At 42.5% G+C, this 26,687-nt stretch overlaps 1 protein-coding gene across 7 annotated transcripts in view; it reads left to right on the forward strand.

Annotated features, from left to right (window-relative positions):
• The window catches only part of LOC137527620 (golgin subfamily B member 1-like), a 283,357-nt gene that overhangs the window by 148,764 nt on the left and 107,906 nt on the right, over positions 1-26,687 (forward strand). For 4 of the 7 annotated variants that reach the window (XM_068248254.1, XM_068248252.1, XM_068248253.1 and 1 more), the window contains 2 exons: positions 9,211-9,325; positions 15,754-15,889. In XM_068248254.1, coding sequence (XP_068104355.1) covers positions 9,211-9,325; positions 15,754-15,889 — 251 coding nt within the window. The remainder of the gene's footprint in view (positions 1-9,210; positions 9,326-15,753; positions 15,890-26,687) is intronic. The other 3 variants (XM_068248255.1, XM_068248258.1, XM_068248257.1) reach the window with 3 other exon arrangements.

Raw genomic sequence — 26,687 nt, forward strand, 5'->3', positions numbered from 1 at the left:
CGACGCGATCCTCAGCAAGGGCAGGGTGCAGCAGCCGGGCGGGTGGGCTTCATACCTAATCTTGTGTAGCAGCCGGCGGTAGAGGCTTCCGTCGTCTTCCACGTCATGTGACTACATGACGCGGTAGAGGCTTCCGTCTTTTTTCGCGTCACGTGACTGCATGACTCGTCATGTGACTAGTCACATGAAGCAATGTGTAATCACAGTGGAAGAAAAGGAAGCCTCTACCGCCGGCTGCTGCACAAGATTAGGTATGTATTTGCTGAGTGAAACCGGATCCGATCAATCATTGATCAGATCCGTTTTCACTAAGTGAATGGGCCATGGACTGAGCCATCCGGATCCGGTGAAGCGGACACCGGATCCGCTCACCGGATCTGTTTTGGCCCAAAACGCAGATGTGAACCGGGCTTTAGGCAGGGGTCACACTTGTCTTTCAGTTTTATGCACGCGTTTGTTTTCTGCACACTGTGTGCGTTTGTATGCAAGAAAAAGTTGTTGTCTTTTTTCTCAGCAGCTAATGTAATTGATGGAGAAAGCTGACAAAATGTGCAGTATTATCCTGCAGGATGTCAGTATTCGCGCGAAATCTGCATTCAAGTGCGACTTGGCTTAATGATTAACATGAGTTCTCAGACAAGTGTGACCCCTGCCTTAGTGTTAGGGCATGAGAGCAGAATTCGGGTTCATGAAGGAATTTACAGTGCGATAGAGGTTAGGAGTGGGCAATAGAAATGGTTTTACATTAAAGGGGAGGTTGGGATTAGTAATCAGGAAGCAGTTAATGATGATGATGAAGGGGGGGGGGGTTATTAAGCATTCGGAAGAAGAAATATATTGTTAAAGAGGCACTGTAGGGCCATATAGCAGGATGCAGTAAGTTATTGAGGATACCCACTTTTATGGTCATTTTTCTGGTTTTAGCATCAGAAAACCTTCCTATATCTATATATTGCTGTATATTATTATATAGCTCTACTTTCTCTGTTAAGTTTAGCCTAAGCTCTTAAGCTATGCAGAATTCTCCTCCCAGAGCATTCTGGGAGACAATGCATTATTTTCACTGGCTTTAAAATTCGCAGAAACGAACATTCCGCAGAGCTGCACCTGATAGGACTAAAGATGTTGCCACCTGTAATTAATTTAAGAAAGTAAAATCAGAGAGAGAATTTTACAATGGGTAAAAACTAATTTTTAGATGAACATTTTTTTCAATGGATGGACTTGATGGACGAATGTCTTTTTTTCAACCAAACTATCTATGCAACATTGTACAAAAAAAGACATCTTCTTCTTTACACTATTATCAATACGTTTCCTCTTTAAAGGGATTCTGTGGATATTTTTTAAAACAAAAATGAACACCTTCCTGGGGCTTCTACCGGCCCCCTTTAGCTGTCCTGTCCCACCACGTCCTCTACGATCCTCCGTTCCCTTATTCCCCGCCGCCGGTCATGGTCCAATTATTCGTCTAACTAGACAATTGCAACTGCAGTTGTGCGGCCACACGCGTCCTCGCTCCTGCACAAGTCTCTGGGAGCTTACGGCGCAGTATAAGAAAACTTGGTAGTGCGCAGTAAGCTCCTGGAGAAGCTAGCGGGAGCTAGGACGCGTGGCCGCACAGTTGCAATCGTCTAGTTAGACGAATAATTGCACTGTGACCGGCGGTGGGGAACTGAGGATCATAGAGGATGGCGCGGGACAGGACAGCTGCATGGGGCCGATAGAAGCCCCTGGTAAGTGTCAGTTTTTGTTTTTAAAAATATCCACAGAACCCCTTTAAAGTGAACCGAGCACTTTTTTAGCACGCAGGACATTTCTATAGCACATGAAAAATCCATGCCAACAATCTGTTTCATTATTAAAATAAACTTTCATTTTACCTTGTATTTTACAATCAAAGTCGTTTTATTAGCCTGTTTCAGCAGGCCTGACTGTCCACTGAGATCTCAGGAAGCTAATTGTTTTATTGAGCTAATTATCCAGAAGTAAACAATACCTTTTCATCAACAAAAGGGGGTGGGTAATTAGGACTGTTTGACACACACAATGTTTTTGAAGAAACAGTCCTAATTACCCACCTTCCTGAGATCTCTGCTGACAGTCAGGCCTGCTGAAACAGGCTAATAAAACTACTTTGATTGTAAAATGCAAGGTAAAATGAAAGTTTATTTTAATAATGAAACAGATTGTTGGCATGCATTTTTCATGTGCTATAGAAATGTCCAGAGTGCTAAACAGGTGCTTGGTTCACTTTAAGGGACAGCTGATCAATTAGGACAGTAATTGAAAACGCTGATAAGAGCAGTACCATAAAGCTTTAATAACATTTCACAGAACTGCATATTCTATGTATGTTGTATGTACCTAGGAAATGGTTACATAGAAGTACAGTGCATCCAGAAAGTATTCACAGTGCATCACTTTTTTTCCACATTTTGTTACGTTAGAGCCTGATTCCAAAATGAATTAAATTATTTTACTCAGAATTCTACACACAGCAACCCATTGTAATTAAATTTATTAAAAATAAAAAAGAGAAAGCCCAGGTACATACAGTAAGTATTCACAGCCTTTGTCATGAAGCTCAAACTTGAGCTCGGGTGCATCTTGTTTCCCGATCATCCTTGAGATGTTCCTGCAGCTTAATTGGAGTCCACCTGTGGTAAATTTCAGTTGATTGGACATGATTTGGAAAGCTACACACACCTGTCTATATAAGGTCTCACAGTTGACAGGTCATGTCAGAGCACAAACCAAGTATAATGTCAAAGGAATAGTGTGTAGACCTCTCAAGACACAACTGTACTTGGCTAGTCCTAAAAAAAATGCTATTTTTGTTGATATAATACTGCTTCTGTGACTGCACTACTACCTAAACTGCTCACCTGGACATCTTCATCATCCATCTTTGATAAGTTAACATTTTTAAAAATAAATGTATGGCACCTTTGCTGTCCTAATAAACAAAACAAAAAAAACATTTTGAAAATATGAATGTTTGGAGAGTTTTTCAGTATTGAAGCCAGTGTCCAGCTTGGTCCTAGGACTGTTCTACCAATTTTTCTCACAGTCCTTGACTAAAGGTTAGTTCTGTCTAGCCTACATTCTCCCAGAAGGATCCTAAGGAGGATAGAGACAACCTAACGGGATTTTATAAAACCCACATAGATGTCTTCAAATAGTGTTAGCTCTATCTAGAGGTGGTGCTAAGAGTCCCTAGGGATGTTAGTACAAATAATTGAGTTGCCTTTAGACAGTGGTTCCTACCCTGATCAAGTAGCAGGATGTGTCAGTGTGTGTGTGTGTGTTGAGGCTGTTTTGTGATCGTAATCATCACAATGCTATCATTTATATAGCGCTTTTCACCTGTTGAAATCCAAACACTTGAGAGCTGCAGCTATTGGTTGCACACTCAATAGGCCATCCTGCAGTGTTAGGGAGTCTTCCTCAAGGACTACTTACTGAAGAGGTACTGGCCCCACAACCAAGATTTTACCTCTGCACTCCTATGTCAAAGGCAGTCCTTAACCAGTACACTATTCAGCCACTATCATAACCAACTCTGGGGCAAGAAAACTGAAAAAGATTTAAAAGGTAGAATGTATGTAAGGGTAGCTAAAGGACAAGGACTGAGTCTAGAGGAGGAGTTTTATCATTGCCATTGTGTATATAATGCTGACCTATTCTGCAGCACTTTCATAGTGTGCATATGGTCATGTCATTAACTATCCCTCAGTGAAGCTCACGATCTAATCCCTACCATAGTCAGTCATTGCCTTATGTTCCTATAGTCTAATGGTGGCCATACATGGTACAATTTTTTCATACAATCTTACCATTTCTATGTAATATAAAGGAACTGCCTAAATTATCCTTTCAGTATATTCACTTAATTTACCCTTATACTACATAGTAATGGTAAGATTGTATGAAAAAATTGTGCCATGTATGGCCACCATAAGGCTGATTTTAGGACGGAATCTGTATGTTTTTGGGATCTGGGAGAAAGACTGCTTGGAACGCAAACATGGGTACAACATACAATCTCCTGGCCTAGATTTGAACTGGGGACTCTAGCACTGCATGGCAAGAGGGACCTTTCTGTCTGCTGTGCCACATTTTATGTGGAAGAAATGAGGGGGGACATTTATCAAGAGACAAAATATTGGTAGGTTTTTAGAAATCCGTGCAGAACTGTCTCGGACATCTTAAGAAATCACTAAATAGTGCAGATTCCTTAGGAGGAGTTAGGAAGGTCTCTCAGACAGTGCAGTGTGTGAGGGAAATTGCGGTTGCTGAGGTAACCAACACATCTTCTGTACTGCATAAATGACCTAGCAGTTTAGGGATGGATTTGCACTTTTCATAACTATAGTGCACCTCTAGAAATCCACACTAAACTGCCGCTATTAAGTAGGATTTAAGAACTTTCTTATTATCGTACAGAACTGTTCCGCTGCTGGTTAGAACAGTTTAAGAAAAGAAAAATTGTTGGTAAGGCTTTGAAAAATCTGGCCCGAGATGTCCTCTTTTGGTTGGCTGTCTAGAGGATTAATCCATGGATAGAGACTACGGTCAGTTGTTGCACAGTCACCATTTGCAAATCATTCTCATCTCTGTGGTGAAGTATGCTCCATCATAGATCTTAGGGTAAATAAAAAGTGTGTAATTTATTTTGCAATTCCAGATGGGTTTCATTAATAGTGATCTACAGTGACCCAAGAACAAATGTGGGGGGAGAGGGGTGGGCTGGGAATTTATTAGGCATGGAAAATATGAATGATTTAGATAGAAAATAGTATAACTACAGAACAGCATTACTGATAGAAGGCATTTTTTTACATGGAAGTCATAAAAGAAAGTCTCCAGAGGCATAATTTCCATTCATAGGGCCTCCTAGCATGATTATGATTCATGGGGCCTCATAGTAGAATTATGATGGTACTCCCAGCAATAGAGACGCTCTAGAAATGATGCCCCCTCCCATCCCCAGGGATATGTGTGGACATAGCAACATACACTCACAATGCACAGAGCATATCATGCATGGACTCACAGCGAATTGGGACATTGAATATACAGTAGACTAATGGTAAAAACACCAGTATCTCTCCTTCAGGGTCTCCTGACTAGAAATATGATGGAAATACACACTTTTCAGACCATTCTGGGGAGATGTTGCAAAAGAAGCACAGCTTCCTCTGCAGACTCTTCATATGTGTGTATCCATTGAATTTCCTAATCCTAACACTATATGCATAGCACATCTTTCCTCATGAACTCATGAAGTTATTTCAGCATTAATCTGCTGTATTGTACTAGACACCTTAGAGGGGATCTAATTAACATGTATAAATACGTCACAAGGCAATAGAATAGCTTGGCGGATGAGCTTTTTGTCCCTAGGCCTTCACGAAGGACTAGAGGACATGATCTGCGCATGGAGGAAAAACGTTTTAGCCATTTATTTAGGAAAGGGTACTTTACAGTAAGAGTGATTAAGATGTGGAATGCATTGCCACAGGAAGTAGTTATGCAAATTCTATATCTGCATTTAAAGGGTGCTTAGATGCTTTCCTTGCATTGAAAGACTCTCATGTCTATAATTACAAGGTAATGCCCAGTGGTGTTAATCCAGGGATTTTATCTGATTGCCATCTGGAGTCGGGAAGGAATTTTTTCCCTTTAGGGGCTAATTGGACCATGCCTTGTGGGGTTTTTCGCCTTCCTCTGGATCAACAGGGATATGTGAGGGAGCAGGTTGGTGTTGTGCTTTGTTCTCTGGTTGAACTCGATGGACATATCTCTTCTTGTCTTCTTTGGGTTGAAAAATCGATGTACTCACTGTTCCACGCTACAGTTTCTCATACATAGTAGGTTGTGCAGCCTCTTCCTCTGCTAGGTGCATGTCTATTTTCTAAACTAGAGCTGTGGAACCGCGACCTAGTTCTGGTGGGCATGATACAAATATTTATAATATAGTCCCTGGGCACCGGGGTGGGGCATAGGCTGTTAGTGTGGCACACATGATCAAGCAGGTCGGCACTACATCCTTCACCAGGTCCGACCGATTAATGCAACCAATTTCAGCCCAAAATGAGTCACATTGTCGATCGGGCATGCACTTAGCGGCACAGTTTTTCGATTCCAATTATAATAATCGAATCGGATAGTCGATCAGCCGCCATGTTGCCTGATGTATATCCACCTTTACTCTGGGTGTCTGGGTGGCTCACTGTGTGGTTGGGTTCTTGGAGGTGTGGCAATTTAACTAAAATAGAATGGCAGAGTGGTCAGAAAAGTAAGTCCTATTGTCATTATGGCCGGTGGACATTGGACACTGGTAAGTTACACAATTTGCATATTCAAAAAAAGCACACAAAAAATCGAGATGGGTGGACTCCAAGCTGAAGGCGGGCCGTTGCAACACAGGAGGGTGTGGCTACAGGTGTCAGCATGGCAGTTTTGCCAAGGAGGGACGGTAGGGGCTTGGGGTAGATTTTTGAATGTTAGAGATTTATGGGCAAACAGGTGAGTAAATGTATGTTTCAATAGCGTATTGTACCTTATCTTAAGCTAAGGTACTCTATAAATGTGTTGATGCAGGACACTGGAGGTGCTCTGTAAGATCTGTGCTCTGTAAGATCTGCAAACCGGTTTACAGTGCTGAAACGCCTTCTACAGTCTGTCTACCGGGTGGTATTTGAATTTTGGCTCTGAAGGAAAAAGCTGAGATACAGGTTGTTTGTTTGAAGCCCAACTATACCCAGAAGCACAGGGGCTCAGTGGTGTAGCTTTTTCAAGGGCCAAATGTGCTTCCCACTGCAGTATGGCTTGCTTCCTGTATTCTTTGGAATCAGCTGCTGGGTGAGTCCATCAGATGTGTCCATGTGACTTATAAAGTAAGAGGAACAATAGGTGCCTGACTAAATTTCCTATCGTCAATAGTTTTAGGTAGAAAATGTGTCTAACAGGAAATTGCAGACAGTATGGGTCTTAAGGTACCCCTATCACAAAAATTGTAAAAATGTATGTGTGTGCATGTATATAACAAAAATTTATGTTGCTGCCTCTTACAATAGACTGTAAAAATCTGACACGTTTTGGACCAATTCATCTTCTCATAAGGGGACTTACAGATTTTTCTTTATTTTATTTTCAAAAGCATTTACTGAATGACAGTTACTCAGTCCAACTGCCAGAATAGTGAGTAGGGAGGCTGGCATCTTTGGGAGTGCTTTTGTAAACAGTAATGCTAGATACACACAGTACAATTTTCTAATGCTAGGTACACACAATACAATTTTCTGGCAGATTTACTGCCAGATCGACTTTTTCCAACAGGTCTAATCTGATTTCCCATCGATTTTCCATAGAAGTGACTAGAAAATCGATCGTAAATCAGCGGTTATGGGGTAATGGCCATGTTTAAAATGGAGGACGGAGAATTCCATTGATCACAGTAGACACACAGGACGCAGGGGAGGAGAAAGAGATTGAGTAGTAGACTACACAGGAGGTAAGTATGACCTGTGTATGGTTATTTGATTTTTTTATTTTCAGTTAAGTTCTCTTAAGCCTGTAACAATAGGTACACAACTGCACAAACTTGTAATTTACACTTAACAACTCAACTGTTTTCAGAATTTGCCATGTTTACTTTTGGGTTTAAAGTTAAAATTGGGCTTTAACTGTTTTAAAGACAATTTAAAGGACCACTATCCTGAAAAATTGTACATTTTACAATGCATGTAAATGCATATGTATTCCAGAGTAAAATGCGTTATAAATTTATTTTTTCGTATGTCACTGTCCTATACAATAGATTGTAAGAATCTGACAGGTTTTGGACAAGTCCATTTCCTAACAGGGGCTTCTCAGGATTTTCTTTGTTTAACCACTTCCCCTCCCCCGGGACGAGTAATTACATCCCTTGCTGCCACTAACTAATGAGTTATTGCAATTTAAAAGTTGCAATAACTGGGACAAATGAGCAAATAAAATGTGTGGATTTTATTCACAGTAGCATGTGAAAACAGAGAAATAATTCTTTTTTTCCATTATTTTTTTTCCTGTTAAAACGTAGTTAGAGTAAAGTAATTCTTAGCAAAAAATGCCCCCCAAAGAAAGCCTAATTGGTGGCGAAAAAACAAGGTATAGATTGTTCCGTTGTGATAAGTAGTAATAAAGTTATAGGTGAATGAATGGAAGGAGTGCTGACAGGTGAAAATTGCTCTGGTTTTTTTTTAAGGGGAAAAACCCTTGGAGGTGAAGAGGTTAAAAGTACTTCCTGCACAGCAGCTGCTCAGTCCAAGTGCCAAAATAGCGTGCAAGCAAGTAGGAAGGTCAACTGGCATCTTTTGTATATATCCTTTCCAGGGAGTGCTTTTGTAAAGAATGAAGGAAATACTTAGAATCCTCCATAAGGAGATGGACTAGTCTAAAACTTGTCAGATTTTAAATGCTTATTGTAAGTGACAGCAACATGGGAAAATGTAATTTAAAGTGCATTTTACTTTGAGATCAATGTACTTTTTAGACATGTGTATTTTACATTTTTCTGCAATAATGGTCCTTTAACGTGAACCTGAACTCTTGCACAGGACAGAGGGGAAACACAGAGAAATGCACCCTGTATGTATTAAGAGAGTTTAGCCTGTATAATTCTCCCTCATCTGTGACTAATCACAACTGTAATTTGATCTCTCAGCTGGCTGCCTCAGCAGAGCAGCTAATTTGTAAACACAGGATGTTAACCCTACGGGTGCTTCCATGAAAGCAGGAAGTAGAGATTCATTGAAGGATTTGTATCAGCTGTAACAAATATGTGTTTTTCTTTAAAGGCTATTATGCTGTTGCTTATCTTTTAGAGCAGAAGTTCTGAGTTCAGGTCCTCTTTAAGGACAACTGGGCTGTACTGTACAAAGCTGACTACTGATGATAATGCTGCAACACCTTCCAAAATGCTGATAAACTCGAGCAATAATACACAAAGAACAAAAAAGCATGTTTATGATTTAGTAAGCCATATATGGAGGAAGGGAAACTAGATATGAGTTGCAGTAAATCATACAGCACTTTGCGTAGTCGTTTAGCACCTCCTGGAGATGCTTCAGTGGGGTTATTGAATTATACAGTGCAGTGCATGCTTGTCCTGACTGTTATTCCACCAAATCGACAGTATATTTTCCCTTTTCTTCACCACAGCTGAAGCTGAACTTCTGTTCAAGGAAAGCATAGAGCTGAGAAATGAATGTAAATCTCTGTCTAAGGAAGCCGCTGAACTGCTGTCCATGTTCACTCAGCAGGGAGTCCTGCACAGGTATGGAGAATACGTTTGTCAGTCTGCTTCATGTTTTACTGGCTATTCTGGCTCTTCTCACTTGAAGATCTAAACAAAGAGTCAGACCAAGTGGGGGACTCAAATGCTTCTTCCTGGATGACTGAAGAGGAAAATGGCCTTATGTTGAAGAAACAAAATCATCTTGCGCCTGGCAGCCAGTCAGAAGTAGGTAACACTTGCACTGAGGTTCTGTTATAGTGAAGGGAGTTTGGACCAGCTTCAGGGGGAGGTGGAGGGGGAAGCCAAAGCTAATGCTCATGAGAGAATATATTTCTTCCCTCCTTAGTTGTGACTCCCCTGCCTTTCCAGTGAAACAGTTTTCAGATCACCTACATCCTTGCTCCCGGGTACAGCACAAAGGCATTTTTTTTTAGTAGTTTAAAAAATGCTGAAAACCTCTTTTGGGCCTTTACAGCTGTCTTTGTTCCTGTTGAGAAGATTTTTTTCCAATCCTTTTTCAGTGGCAGTGTCACTGAGAACAGTAAGCGAGGGACAATCCTTTTCTAATTTACCCACGGGGGAGTTACTACATTGAGCATCCCTAATGTCTGGGGCACATTATTTAGCTAACCTGCATCAATCGTGGGCAGGGTGGACCCATTACTGTACAAAATTCAGAGCAGCAGCAGTGTTAAACATTACCGCATTCCAGCTGCAGGACAAGTCCTTTTCACTTCAGTGTACAGGCAGGATACAGACAATCACCATGCAGCTACCGTCCCTGCATGTCCTGTGACAAGGATGGAAGCCGCATGGTGATTGGCTGTATGATGCTTCTACACTGAAGAGGCATAAAGAGGTAATATATATCACACCGCTGGTGCTCTGTATTACTTACAGAAGCGGGCAGCCATTGCAGGGGCTATTGTTATGCCCCTGTTTGTCCATAGCTAAAATAAGAACAAGGTAAAGGAATCTTGAAATGCTTTAAAATGTGTTTGGGGCCTGATTTACTAACTACTTCCGTTCCAGCACTCGTCTCTGGTCCCTGGTACCAAAGAACGGGGCTTAACGACAAATTGCCGCACATACACTCTGCTCCCGCCGGTGACGCCGATCGCCGCAGGCCCCTCTCTCTGCCGTCACTATGATGGCAAAGCTGTGTGAGCCGATCAGGAGGTCAATTAAATCGGCTCCTGACCGGCTCACACAGCTCTGCTGTCATACTGACAGCAGGGCTAGTGATCTGTGGAGGGGAGAGAGTGACATGATCGGCGGTAGTGTGTGGCGGGGATGATTAAAATCTACGCCCTGTCAGGAATAACGGGTTCAAAACAGGGCTTAGAATTCAATCATCAAGGTCCAGAAGTAGTTAAAGTGAATCAGAGACGAAGTACCCTCATGTATTTTACCATATACTGTATATCAGTGAGAACATTAGAGAAAACACCTACCCTGCTCTCTGTTTCATTCTTCACTGTTAAGCCTGCTTCTAATCAGCCCTGATAAAATCCCTGACTGAGCATTCATTCTGACTTTGCTATAATGACTCCGCTATAATGATTCCTGAGCAAAGCCAGACTGAATGCTCAGTCTGGGATTTTATCAGGGCTGATTAGAAGCAAGCTGTGCAGTGCAGAATGAAACAGAGAGCATGGTAGGTGTTTTCTCGAATGTTCCCACTGATATATATGGTAAAATACATGAGGGTGCTTCGTCTCTGGTTCACTTTAAAGGGAACTGAAAACAAATTGCCCAGTTACATTACCTGGGGCTTCTTCCAGTCCCCTGATGTCATCCTGCTCCCTTGCCATGATTCTGCACTGGGCTGTTCATTCGTTGTCTCCTTAAAGAGACACTGAAGCGAAAAAAAATATATGATATAGTGAATTGGTTGTGTACTATGAATAATGACTAGAAGATTAGCAGCAAAGAAAATATTCTCATATTTTTATTTTCAGGTATATAGTGTTTTTTCTAACATTGCATCATTCTATAATATGTGCAGATTACACAACATTCAGCATTCAAAATGATTATTTCAGAGCAGTCTGTGAACTAATGACCTCTCCTCTGCCAGAGGAAAAGTAAATAGTTAACCAACAGTTGAGATAATAAAAGTCAAAAAACAGCCCTCTCCACGACTTTGAAAGTCGTAGAGATAATGGCTTTTTTGTATAGAGATAACAACTGGAGTTTCTTAACTCTTCCTGTACTGGAAACAATTAGACTGATGTATCTGATCTTAATGTTTTATTTCTTAGTTGTACTACACGTACAAATATTAATATCATAGTGTTTTTTTCGCTTCAGTGTCTCTTTAAGCCTGACGAGTTCCAGGCCACTCTGCATGTGTGGCTAAGGATGCGCGCTTCCTCGATTGCTATGCGCAGTAGCACTTTTTGCTTACTGCGCAAACCCAGGGCTTTCCGTTCATATGGGAGCACGTTGAAGGAAGCGCGTGGCCGCACATGCAGTGTATGAAGGGTGACAAAGGGAGAACCAAGCAGCGCGACTTGACGGAGAGGGACTAGGAAGACTTAAGGGGCCTGGAAGAAGCCCCAGGTAATGTAACTGGCAAAAATAAAAATTCTCAGTTTATAGGGAATCTGGAGTGAAAATAAACTTATGAGATAATGATTTGTATGTGTAGTACAGCTAAGAAATAGAACATTAGTAGCACAGATATGAGTCTCATATTGTTTCCAGCACAGGAAAAGTTTAGAAACTTCAGTTGTTATCTATGCAAAAGAGCTTCTCTGAGCTCTCCAACCAAGCTTGGTCAGCTACAGTGCTATATTCTGAAGCACTTATCTCAACCTTTCACTGTTTCTTGTTTGTTGTAAGGTTTGTTTCCTGAAGGTTTTACTTCAGGAAAGTTCAAAGGGTCATTAGCTCCGCTCCATTTGATAGTTTAAAATCCACTGGGCCAGATTTATCAGGAGTGTCTGAGACAAAATATTGGTAGGTTTTTAGAAATCCATGCAGAACTGTCTCAGGCATCTTAAGAAATCATTAGATAGTGCAGATTCCTTCTAAAACTGTTGTAAAATAGGAGGAGCTAGGAAGGTCTCTCAGACAGTGCAGTTTGTGAAGGGAATTGCTGTTGCTGAGGTAACCAACACCCCTGCTGTATTGATAGCAGCAGGCTCTGAGGAGGAATTCAGCAAGGGGGGGGGGGGGGGGGGAGCCCTACACACATCATGTACAGCCTGCACTCTGCAATCATGTCTATCCTGCAGTTCTACATCTTTAGAACTGCTATCAAGCACTTCGTAATCTGCACCAGTTTAGGGATGGATTTGCACTCTTGTATTAGTAGTGCAGCTCTAGAAATTCATGCTAAATTGCCACTATTACCCAGGATTTAAGAAGGTTCTTATTATCATACAGAACTGTTCTCCCTGCTGGTTAGAACAGATTAAGAAGAAAAAACTGTCCGTAATGCATTGATAAATCTCCCCCAGTGTCGTTTGTAAACTGCAAATATTAGAGAATGATGCAATGTTATAAAAATACAGCTATATAACTAAAAATAAAAATGAGACTCTTTTCTTTGCTACTAATGTTCTATTAATTATCCGTACTACACATACAATTCATTACATCATACGTTTTTTTTTCGCTTCAGTGTCCCTTTAAGACAGCAACCCGTTTTCAGTCTGAGATACTTACCCCTATGGAGCATTCAAGCTTCTAAACACAGCCCCAGCTCTAATTTGACACTAGGGTAGCAACTGAATCTGCAAAACGTGTGGTACTGGAAGTCTGTATTGAGTGGACCTTTTAACTAGATATCAAAATTCACTTCTCAGCCCCATTCCCAAGCTTATAGGACTTTGGAGAGAATGTAAATATACGTAATAACATGAGGTCTGGTGTCTCGTGGAAACCACTGGAGCAACCACTACACGTAAAATATAGTCATTATAAAATAACAAACGTTTATGGAGACCAGTTAAAGTTGGCCCTGAAGGTCTATGAAGTTAAGACTCAAATGCTACCCTATAATATAATTCGCAGGGTTTCTATACAACCTTCACCATTGAGATTATATGCAAATGCACAGCCTTTGTATGATGTCTAACCAGCAAAAGCCTTCATCAGATATGTAGCAAATGTATATATTTTACAGCGACTGTTGTCTAGAAGCTGTGTTCGCCATAATACAGGGGTTCTGCTTTTATCTCAACTTTGTAGGCCTTAAAGGCCCATTTTAAATAGTCTTCTTAGGGTTTTGCTGTTTTATAATGACTGTTTTCTTTGTGTAGCGGTTGCTCCAGTGGTTTCTACGAGACGTCAAGCCCAGCGTTGTTACTGACCTATCCATCCTACCGGCAAAATTCCAGAAGAGTGGTTGTTAGGAAAGTCTGAATCTGCTGATTGTGCAGCCTTATGCTAGCCACACACTGAGTGATACGATAGTCGGATCAACCTTATTTATGATTTGAAATAATTGTATCTGCAGTAAATCTGATACAAATTTTTCCACCCTCTAATTCTAAAGGCCGTGTCCACTATGCAATTTTTGTGACAACCGGTGATTTTTTTTTTTTTCCGAGGGAAAATCGATAGTTTCCGCGATCTCGCGACGTGGGTAAAGTCACGTAATTACACCAGCAACGTTTGACATGCGGTGATGACAACCATCACGGCGGATCGGATCTTTAAGATCCTCAACGGCTCCCAGGCAAAGTGATGCGATCGTTTGAACTCTCGTTTGCGTCTGTCATGTGCCGTCACACGTACCCGCCAGCAGGAGGATGGATCAGGGACCGCTTGTGGGGGGATGTCGCTGTGATCCATCTTCCTGCATCATTAGGTGAATATTCCGCTTAATAGCTAGGATCTGATAAAAGACCAGATCTTGGAAGAATCGTGCACATCATCTTGATAATTTAGAGTCTTCTAAATTCTTCCCATGTACGGTCAGCATTATGGTCAGATTAGGCAACTTACAGGCACTGTACAGATATATAGTACGGAAGAATGCAATAAATGATTCAATAAATGTATTCAGGAAATGGTAATTTTCCTGGTTTCAGCATCAGAAACATTTCCTACATCTATATATTGCTGGATATTGAATGTAGCCCTGCCCCTCTGTGATGTTTAGCCTAGGCTGATTAGCTATTTGGAATTCTCCATCCAGAGCATTCTGGGAGACCATGTATATTTTGTACTGGCTTTGGAATTCTCAGAAATAAACATTCCACCGAGATCGCCTTACAGGATTAAATATGTTGCCCCAGCCTGACTGTAAATCAGGCAGGGGAAGGATTTTACAATGGGCAAACACTGGGCGGTACTTGGAACCTCTGGAACCTAATGAGGCTTCCCCTGTCCTCTCCAGCCTTGGAGGCCCAGCGCTTGCAGCGCCCGAACAGCGAGTCTGTGCCTGCGCAGTAGAGCGGATCCAATCGGGCTCGGCTATTTCTGCCGGAGCCCGAGGGGAAGATTGTACTGTGACTGCCCAGAAGCTGAAATGCACACGTGCCGCGGCAGAGTGCTCACCCGTTTTGACACGTCAATGGAGGGGCAGGAAGTGGTTAAAAGCAACGTGACAGCGACAGGTTTGTTCTTTGTCTGCATTACCTCCATTCTGTTACAATCGTCTGGCTAGATCATTACACAACCAGACATTGCTGGGCCCCATAGCAGTCACACTGTCTGCTCTGACTGCAGCTGTGCCTTTATCAGCAGGTTTGATACACATACACACACTAGATGAAACTTGGCTAATAATGACTGCCTCTGCCGAGAGTGTGTACAGTAGCCCCCACCGCTTGGTCAGCGATTTGCCCAGTTGAGCACTTTGGCCCGAGCATTCCCATTCACCCGGTACACCTGCACGCTCCATAAGCTCCACCCCCTGTGCATGGCAGAACAGAACATGTCGCAACACTTCTGTGCAACCTCAGCCCTGCAGTGCTGCCTTCGGGATCTGATCCTCGCCGGTTGACATGGCTCTTATGTGTGTGCACAAAGCTTTACAGTCCTGTTGGACTTCAAAATACTTTACATTGAAAAATGCCCCACAGAAATGTACATTCAAGATACTGCTGTGGGAAGACACTTATCTATTCTTGACTAGAAAACCGTTCTGTCTCCATCCAGACAGTGCCACAAATGTTTATTTTGATTGCGTTTGTTCCTTTATGATACTGTGTATGGTAAAGCATCTGGCGCGAGCATTTCATCGTCTTGTTAGCGGTAGATTGAACACAGATGTATGCAAGTCAGGGCCCCTTCATTCTACAGAGGAATCTCCAGCATAGAGTCCCTGAATATGGAAAGGCCTGAACATTTTCTGTGGATTCTTTATAATGGTAAACACTGCATGAAAGATGAATTACGCAGGGAATGTATATACATCTTGTACACAAACCCTCGCCTGTGCCGCACTGCCAACTCTTTTGTTTTCCGTGTGTGCTGGATGTGATATAAATGATTCTTTCTCTCTGTAGGCACCAAATGGGACAAATCACACAAAACCCAGCCGAGGCGGAACAAAGTATACGCACAACTGACACTAAACCAAGAAGTAAGGAAACACTAAGTCTTATCAGGAAACGCAACTCAAGGAAGAAAAAGGTAAAAATGGTACGAATGATTGATTTTATTTATATTTTGTATTAAAGCCGATCCGTGATGAAAAACTAACTATAACAAGTAACTTTTCTATATATCTTATCTAAAGTTTAGATAGTTTAACAGCTTCAAAAGTTTGATTATTTATTCCTGTGATTCGAGGGCAGCCATGTTCTGTTTGTCACATTGTCACAGGCTGAGGGCGGGAGATGCTATCAGCTTGCCTGTGTGCAAATTCAGTCCTCCTCCCTCCTCCCCTCTGCCTATGAAATCAATGGCTAGTAACCTCCTCCTCCTCCTGCCCAGACTGTGCTCCCATAAGCCCTTGCTACAGTGCAAAGGCACAAAAGGAGCTGTGGGCGAGGCTTGTTTAGTTTATAGGGAATTAGAATATTAAAACAAAACAAAAGTATTTGGCTTGAGGAATGCCCTATAAACTATATGAAAGGAAAACCATTATGCAATGAGTAAAAGTTTATCTCGGATCCACTTTATGTACTGGTTTGCTGGAAACCCCAACTAAACACAAACATGAAGGCAAATTCTTTGCAGTCATATTGATCAGGTTTAAAGGGAGTCTGAAGCATTTTTAAAAATAAAAAACAGATACTCACCTTAGGAGAGGGAAGGTTCTGGGTTCTAATGAGCCTTCCTCTTCTCCTCCTGCTGTGTCCTCGTTCACCTGTAGGCTCCCCCATTAGCAGTCCACGACAAATTAAGGCTTCAGAAGATGGGCCGCTGCGCAAGCGCACTCTCTTTTGCGTTCGCAGTACAGAGCCGCCGGTCTTAGGAAGCCGGAGCGCTTCCAAAGACTGCCGAAGTCTCCTGTGGCAGTAGATTCAATTCCATTTTTTTCTATTTATTTTTTGCAACAAAATGTTATTTATGTGACCTCGCTCAACGTCATTTAACGAACATTTGTTGAACTATGTTTAAAGATTCCGACTAGCCGCAACGATTGTTAGTTTTAAATGACCATCGGGATCACATCGCAAATGATTGTTAAGATTTTCGCTAAAGTCAATAGACTTAAGTGAAAATCTGAGCGATCTTTTAAATGAACATTCTTTGCATCGTTCGTTTTCGCATTCTGCAATTTGCAAGGATGAATTGGGCCAATCGTTCATTGGTGAATGTTCCTTAACTGATCTTTACGTGGATACTTTTTACCGTTTAACCATAATTATTATAGCAAGAGAGAGCACTGCACTCAAAAACCCTTTTGTGTGTGCTAGAGCACCAAAAAACCATGAGCTAAAGGAAGAATATGCTCATAGACACAGCACCACACAACTATATATATATAATAATAGAAAAATGTCACAATTTTATTGATTAATTGTATACTTCCAAAAAGATAATAAAAACACTAAAAACAAGCCACCACAGTCAATTGGCATATAACAATATCAAGTAATGCTCATAACAATAATTGGCCATCATATTGATTCTAAAATAGTATAAGGTAGAAAAAAATGGTGTGGCTATGCTCAAACTGAGCATGCCCCCATTTGAACCCGGGTTCAGTACCTCTCAAGGAACAATATATAATAAAGTGCATATATTAGTGCAAATGGTGCATACAAAACAATCAGTGACCATATACAATGTAGAATATATATATCTCAATAGTGCAAAAATAATGACCAGAAACCTGGAGGAAAAGATGGCAGGAGGAACGTTTGGGAGAGACAGAAAGTGGGCAAGATACAGTGGAGTGAGGCAGAGGGATACTTATCCGGTATGGATGGCCAAGACAGGAGCTCGTGGTGGCTGAAAAGAGGCCCTCGGTGGACTACTCCACCGGTTCCGCGGCCGTCACGCCGCTTTTTCAAGAGTGCGAGGGGTTCTCCGGAGAACCCCTCGCACTCTTGAAAAAGCGGCGTGACGGCCGCGGAACCGGTGGAGTAGTCCACCGAGGGCCTCTTTTCAGCCACCACGAGCTCCTGTCTTGGCCATCCATACCGGATAAGTATCCCTCTGCCTCACTCCACTGTATCTTGCCCACTTTCTGTCTCTCCCAAACGTTCCTCCTGCCATCTTTTCCTCCAGGTTTCTGGTCATTATTTTTGCACTATTGAGATATATATATTCTACATTGTATATGGTCACTGATTGTTTTGTATGCACCATTTGCACTAATATATGCACTTTATTATATATTGTTCCTTGAGAGGTACTGAACCCGGGTTCAAATGGGGGCATGCTCAGTTTGAGCATAGCCACACCATTTTTTTCTACCTTATACTATTTTAGAATCAATATGATGGCCAATTATTGTTATGAGCATTACTTGATATTGTTATATGCCAATTGACTGTGGTGGCTTGTTTTTAGTGTTTTTATTATCTTTTTGGAAGTATACAATTAATCAATAAAATTGTGACATTTTTCTATTATTATATATATATAGTTGTGTGGTGCTGTGTCTATGAGCATATTCTTCCTTTAACCATAATTATTATCTTTGGATCTAAAGGCCATAGTTCAAATTCCTATTGTTTATGCATGTGACAGTACATTTGCATTTATCAGCAAAACACTTAAAGAGAAACTCCAACCTAGAATTAAACCTTATCCCAATCAGTAGCTGATACCCCCTTTTACATGAGAAATATAATGATTTTCACAAACAGACCATCAGGGGGCGCTGTATGACTGATTTTGTGCTGAAACCCCTCCCACAAGAAGCTCTGAGTACCGTGGTACTCTGGGCAAACTGCCACAATGTAACAATGTTCACAGACAGGAATTAGCTGTTTGCAGCTGTCTCTAAGAGCCAAAACAGCTAGGAGCAGCTACATAACCTGCCCACAGTAAAAATGTCACCATGTAATAAATGTCAGAATGTAAATCAGGGAGAGGAAAGATTTTACAATGAGCAAACACTGACTAAATCATTTATACATAATTATGGTAAAAAAATATAGCACTTTTTTTACTACATTATTTTCACTGGAGTTCCTCTTTAAGTTTTGTCTATTATATAAATGTACTTTTCACAGTAAATATATTTAAAATACCTGGCTAGCTGAGTCCTGTAACTTAAAGGACAGCTGTAGTGAGAAGAATATGGAGCTTGCCATATTTATTTCCTTTTAAATGATACCAGTTGCCTGGCAGCCCTACTGATTTGTTTGGCTGCATTAGTGTCTGAGTAACACTAGAAACAAGCATGCAGCTTTTCTCGTCAGATCTAACAATGTCAGAAACGTCTCATCTGCATATGCTTGTTCAGGGTCTATGGCTAGAAGTATTAGTGGCAGAGGATCAGCAGGACTGCCCCATAACTGGTATTGTTTAAAAGGAAATAAATATGGCAGCTTCCATAGCCCTCTCACTTCAGTTGTCCTTTCATTTCCTGTGAATTATTGGAGAGACAGCTGTCCAAACTCCTCCCCCCCCCCCTATCCTAGCATCAGAAACCTGAGATGGAAAGAATTGGGAAGGTGGTGGGTCAACAGCCAGTCTGTCCCTGTGTGCAGTGATCCTCTGACCCCACCCACATCCTTCCTTTTTCCATACACCTAGCTGGGATAGGCAGATGCAATCAAGAGACAAATCGATCTGTCGGCTGTCGATTCAACGCTGTCTACCCTAATGTTTAATGTGCCCCCCGGTGCCCAGTGCACTCTATACATTACCTGTCCTCAGCCTCCGCTTGCACTGGTTTCCCTCTGCTGTCCATACACACGCGCCCCACGTGGTGTGTGTGTGTGTGTGTGTGTGTGTGTGTGTGTGTGTGTGTGTGTGTGTGTGTGGTGTCGCGCGCGCCCTCAGCCATGTGAGGCACATTTACAGAGCAAGGAGTGCATCTGGAGCCAACAGAAGACTAGCGGCGGCCACGGACAGGTAATACATTGGGGGGGCACATTACACATTGGGGGGTTTTGTCGCTCGTCCCGATATCGCTCGCGGTTACAGCCGTACACCCAATTGAGCAAGTCGGCCCTACATCTGGCAGCATGTCTGTCCGATTAACTCAACAAATTTGGCCTGAAGTTGGTTGCATTGTCGGTTGGGCATGCACTTGGCAGCACCGATTTTCTTTCGATTATAATCTAATTGCATGGTCCATCGGCCGCCTAGTCTCCTGATGTACGGCCACCTTAAGAGATTTAGGCCTTGTACAGACAATAGAGAAAACTAGGATGAAATTGACGTTCTGTGCAGGCGTACAACACTGCTGCCCACCGACTTGTAAATATATATATATACAGTATTGCAAAAAGTTCAGATGTTCAGGAAAAGGTTAGATAAACTGGGCTAATTTGGTCTGAAGAAAAGACTCCTTAGAGAGTTGTAATTAACATATAAAAACACATCAGAAGGCAATACAAAAGCTTGGTAAATGATCTTTCTGTCCCTAAACTTGTGCAAAGGAGTAGAGGACATGATCTGTGCATGGAGGAAACAAACGTTTTTGCCATCTATTTAGGAAAGGTATCTTTGCAGTAAGAGTGATTAAAAAGTAGAATATATTGGCACATGGAGTAGTTATGGCAAATTCTATATCTGCATTCAGGGGGCTTGAATGCTTTCTTTGCATTGAAATATATCCATGGCTATAATTCTAGGTAATTCCCAGCGTTGTTGATCCAGGGATTTTATCTGATTGCGACCTGGAGTCAGGAAGGATTTTTTCCCTTTTAGGTCTAATAGGTTCAAGCCTTGTAATGCTGGGTACACACAATGAGATTTTCTGGCCGATTTAGGGCCCGTTTCCACTATTGCGAATTTGCATGCGTTTGCCGCATGCGAATTCGTATAGCCAATACAAGTGGATGGGACTGTTTCCACTTGTCAGGATTTCTGAGCGTTTTCATCCGTGGTAAAAACTTGCATGGCAGAGCCATCAGAATTTGCATACCGCTATGCGGAAATCGATCGTAAAATGCTCGGAAATCGACCGGAAAGCAAATCTGACATGTTGGAAATAATCGATCTGACAGTAAATCGGCTAGAAAATCTCACAGTGGGTACCCAGCAGAAGTGTTTGTCACCTTCCCCTGGATCAACTGGGCTGTGGAAGAGTGCAGGCTAGTGTTGTACCATATTTTCTGGTCGAATTCAATGGCCATATCGTTTTTCAACTCATGTAACTATGTAACGATCTTTAGTATGTGTGTGTATATATATATATATATATATATATATATATATATATATATATATATATATATATATATATATATAGAGGCAAGAGAAAAACTGTGAACAGCCTTGTGGTCTACCTTTCATAACTGTTCATCTTCTTAGACTTCGCTTTGATAATAATGAATAGGATGGGTACTTTGTCTAATAAAGCCTAGACAAACTTGCATTGAAAAAAATGAAATTGTGTAACTTAAAGAAATACAGACCCCCCCCCCCCCTCCCATCATCCACCTAATACTTAGGAGGGGATCCCACCTTCAAAACCAGACCATCCCCAACTTTCACCTTCTGGAGGAGGTCCTCCTTGTCATAGCAGTGGCCCAGCTTGCTTTAATCACTTCTGGGAGGGGAATGTAGCACACAAGCCACTCGCCTCCTTCCTTCATCACCTAACGGAGCGGGTTGCTGGACTGTGTTAGTCACCATCTTTGTCCCCCTATTACAGTGGCTTGCAAAAGTATTCGGCCCCCTTGAAGTTTTCCACTTATTGTCATTACTGCCACAAACATGAATCAATGTTATTGGAATTCCACATGAAAGACCAATACAAAGTGGTGTACAAGCGAGAAGTGGAACGAAACCAAACATTTTTTTTTTACAAATAACTGCAAAGTGGGGTGTGCATATTTATTCAGCCCCCTTTGGTCTGAGTGCAGTCAGTTGCCCATAGACATTGCCTGATGAGTGCTAATGACTAAATAGAGTGCACCTGTGTGTAATCTAATATCAGTACAAATACAGCTGCTCTGTAACGGCCTCAGAGGTTGTCTAAGAGAATACTGGGAGCAACAACACCATGAAGTCCAAAGAACACACTAGACAGGTCAGGGATAAAGTTATTGAGAAATTTAAAGCAGGCCTAGGCTACAAAAAGATTTCCAAAGCCTTGAACATCCCACGGAGCACTGTTCAGGCGATCATTCAGAAATGGAAGGAGTATGGCACAACTGTAAACCTACCAAGACAAGATCGGGCGCATTCAGGGTGGTGTGGCCGTAGGGTAAACCTACCAAGACAAGGCTATCCACCTAAACTCACAGGCCGAACAAGGAGCGTGCTGATCAGAAATGCAGTCAAGAGGCCCATGGTGACTCTGGACTAGCTGCAGTCATCTACAGCTCAGGTGGGGAAATCTGTCCATAGGACAATTATTAGTCGTGCACTGCACAAAGTTGGCCTTTATGGAAGAGTGGCAAGAAGAAATGCATTGTTAACAGAAAAGCATAAGAAGTCCCGTTTGCAGTTTGCCACAAGCCATGTGGGGACACAGCAAACATGTGGAAGAGGTGCTCTGGTCAAATGAGACCAAAATGGAACTTTCTGGCCAAAATGCAAAACGCTATGTGTGGCGGAAATCTAACACTGCACATCACTCTGAACACACCATCCCCACTGTCAAATATGGTGGTGGCAGCATTATGCTCTGGGGGTGTTTCTCTTCAGCAGGGACAGGGAAGCTGGTCAGAGTTGATAGGAAAATGGATGGAGCCATATACAGGGCAATCTTGGGAGAAAACCTCTTGGAGTCTGCAAAAGACTTGAGACTGGGGTGGAGGTTCAGCTTCCAGCAGAACAACGTAAACCTAAATCCAGAGCAACAATGGAATGGTTTAAAATAAAAGTGGGTTGCAAAAGTATTCGGCCCCTTTGAAGTTTTCCACATTTTGTCATATTACTGCCACAAACATGAATCAATTTTATTGGAATTCCACATGAAAGACCAATACAAAGTGGTGTACACATGAGAAGTGGAACGAAAATCATACATGTTCCCGAACATTTTTTACAAATAAATAACTGCAATGTGGTGTGTGCATAATTATTCGGCCCCCTTTGATCTGAGTGCAGTCAGTTGCCTATAGACATTGCCTGATGAGTGCTAATGACTAAATAGAGTGCACCTGTGTGTAATCTAATGTCAGTACAAATACAGCTGCTCTGTGAGGGCCTCAGAGGTTGTCTAAGAGAACATTGGGAGCAACAACACCGTGAAGTCCAAAGAACACACAAGACAGGTCAGGGATCAAGTTATTGAGAAATTTAAAGCAGGCTTAGGCTACAAAAAAATTTCCAAAGCCTTGAACATCCCACGGAGCACTGTTCAAGCGATCATTCAGAAATGGAAGGAGTATGGCACAACTGTAAACCTACCAAGACAAGGCCATCCACCTAAACTCACAGGCCAACCAAAGAGAGCGCTGATCAGAAATGCAGTCAAGAGGCCCATGGTGACTCTGGACGAGCTGCAGAGATCTACAGCTCAGGTGGGAGACTCTGTCCATAGGACAACTATTAGTCATGCACTGTACAAAGTTGGCCTTTATGGAAGAGTGGCAAGAAGAAAGGCATTGTTAACAGAAAGCATAAGAAGTCCCGTTTGGAGTTTGCCACAAGCCATGTGGGAGACACAGCAAACATGTGGAAGAAGGTGCTCTGGTCAGATGAGACCAAAATGGAACTTTTTTGGCCAAAATGCAAAACGCTATGTGTGGCGGAAAACTAGCACTGCACATCACTCTGAATACACCATCCCCACTGTCAAATATGGTGGTGGCAGCATCATGCTCGGGGAGTGCTTCTCTTCAGCAGGGACAGGGAAGCTGGTCAGAGTTGATGGGAAGATGGATGGAGCCAAATAAGGGCAAACTTGGAAGAAAACCTCTTGGAGACTGCTACAGACTTGAGACTGCGGCGGAGGTTCAGCTTCCAGCAGGACAATGACTCTAAACATAAAACCAGGGCAACAATGGAATGGTTTAAAACAAAACATATCCATGTGTTAGAATGGCCCAGTCAAAGTCCAGATCTAAATCCAATCGAGAATCTGTGGCAAGATCTGAAAACTGCTGTTCACAAACTGTTCTTCTAATCTGACTGAGCTGGAGCTGTTTTGCAAAGAAGAATGGGCAAGGATTTCAGTCTTGAGATGTTCAAAGCTGGTAGAGACATACCCTAAAAGACTGGCAGCTGTAATTACAGCAAAAGGTGCTTCTACTAAGTATTAACTCAGGGGACCGAATAATTATGCACACCCCACTTTGCAGTTATATATTTGTAAAAAATGTTTGGAATGATGTATGATTTTCGATCCACTTCTCACATGTACACCACTTTGTATTGGTCTTTCACATGGAATTCCAATATAATTGATGCATGTTTGTGGCAGTAATGTGACAAAATGTGGAAAACTTCAAGGGGGCCGAATACTTTTGCAACCCACTGTATCCATGTGTTAGAATGGCCCAAAGTCCAGATCTAAATCCAATTGAGAATCTGTGGCAAGATCTGAAAACTGCTGTTCACAAACACTTTCCATCTAATCTGACTGAGCTGGAGCTGTTTTGGAAAGAAGAATGGGCAAGGATTTCAGTCTCTAGATGTGAAAAGCTGGTAGAGACATACCCTAAAAGACTGTCAGATGTAATTGCAGCAAGAGGTGGTTCTATAAAGTATTGACTCGGGGCTGAATAATTACGCACACCCCACTTTGCAGTTATTTGTAAAAAATATTTGGAATCCTGTATAATTTTCGTTCCACTTCTCTCATGTACACCACTGTATTGGTCTTTCACGTAGAATTCCAATAACATTGATTCATGTTTGTGGCAGTAATGTGACAAAATTTGGAAAACTTCAAGGGGGGAATACTTTTGCAAGCCACTGTACATAAATGAGAACAGTGACAGTAAAAAACAGTGGCTGGAAAGCAAAATGGTTAAGGGCTCTGCCTCTGACACAGGCGACCAGGGTTCCAATCTCTGCTCTGCCTGTTTAGTAAGCCAGCACCTATTCAGTAGGATACCTTGAGCAAGTCTCCCTAACACTGCTACTGCCTATAGAGCGTGTCCTAGTGGCTGCAGCTCTGGCGCTTTGAGTCTGCCAGGAGAAAAGCATACCGTATATACTCGCATACAAGCCGAATTTTGAGCCCCAAAAAGGGGGTCAAAAGTTGGGGGGTCGGCTTGTATGCGAGTCTTCCCTGGTGGTCTAGTGGTGGGTGGTCGGGTGGTCCGCGCCCCGCTCCCCCCTCTCCCCGCACCCCCCGCTGCTATTACCTGCTTAGGCAGCGGCCGCTTCCTAATCCGCGTTCCTCTTCTTTCTCAGAGTGTATCACAGCAGCGCACCCGGCGCTGCTGCTGTGACGATGCAGGGGACAGGAAAGAGAGGTTCCCTTGGTAACAGCGATATAGGGAGCCGCGCTCTTTCCTGCCCCCTGCATCGTCACAGCAGCAGCGCCCGGCGCGCTGCTGTGATACACTCTGAGCAAGAAGAGGAACGCGGATTAGGAAGCGGCCGCTGTCTAAGAAGGTAATAGCAGCGGGGGGGAGCCCTACCCACCTATGCTGGGCACTATACTGGCTAAACTGGGCACTATACTGGCTAAACTGGGCACTATACTAGCTAAACTGGGCACTATACTGGCTAAACTGGGCACTATACTAGCTAAACTGGGCACTATACTGGCTAAACTGGGAACTTTACTAGCCATACTGGGGCACTATACTAGCTAAACTGGGCACTATACTGGCTAAACTGGGCACTTTACTAGCCATACTGGGGCACTATACTAGCTAAACGGGGCACTATACTGGCTAAACTGGGCACTATACTGGCTAAACTGGGCACTTTACTAGCCATACTGGGGCACTATACTAGCTAAACTGGGCACTATACTGGCTAAACTGGGCACTATACTAGCTAAACTGGGCACTATACTGGCTAAACTGGGCACTTTACTAGCCATACTGGGGCACTATACTAGCTAAACTGGGCACTATACTAGCTAAACTGAGGCACTACCTACCCATACTGGGCGCTATACTGGGCACTATACTGGCTATACTGGGCACTTTACTAGCTATACTGGGCAATATACTAGCTATACTGGACACTACCTACCTATACTGGGCACTATACTAGCTATATTGGGACACACTGGGGGGCTGCACCAATCCAGCATTTCCTACCCCCGGCTTATATGGGGGTCAATCATTTTTCCCTGTTTTCTTTAGGGAAATGTTGGGGGGTCGGCTTATATGCGAGTATATACGGTAATATAAATGTTCTGTTTCTGGGTCTTGTAAAAATACAACACAATGGTTTCTGGGACGCTGTGGAGGATAGCGGGACAGCCCCTCACTCTACCCTATGTGAGGAAGGCGTAGGCCAGGGAGAGGGAGAGCATTAGGAAAAGCTTGGTCAAGTGCTGTTTGTCTTATTAGGCAAGTGCTGTTTGTCTTAATAGGCAAGTGACTGGGGATTAAGCAGATGAGGAGGGAAGACAAAGCTTCGCACATAAGCTATATGCAATAGCTCTATGTAAACTGTGAAGACTCTTCTGTGTTCTGTCTCCTTCTACAAGTAAATCAGTATCGCAATATTTCAGTATTCTAGACCAGGGCCTACATTTAACACTTCCTGGAAAGAAATGGTAACTCCACTTCAGTACAAAAGATGCTATACAAGCCATTTTGTAACTCAATGTTGTTTGATATTTTCTTTTAGCAAAAAAGGAGGAGCTCTAGACAAGATAGCAGTTTTTGCCCACTGCTTATGATAACCTGGCTGTTTTTAGTAAGATTTAGTAGGGGCTAGTATTCACCAGGCCCCTATCCTCTCTCCAGGCCCTAGGCAACTGCCTAGGTTTGCCGTG

This window comes from Hyperolius riggenbachi, chromosome 8 (assembly GCF_040937935.1).
Source record: "Hyperolius riggenbachi isolate aHypRig1 chromosome 8, aHypRig1.pri, whole genome shotgun sequence".
In the NCBI taxonomy this organism is placed as follows: Eukaryota; Metazoa; Chordata; class Amphibia; order Anura; family Hyperoliidae; genus Hyperolius; species Hyperolius riggenbachi.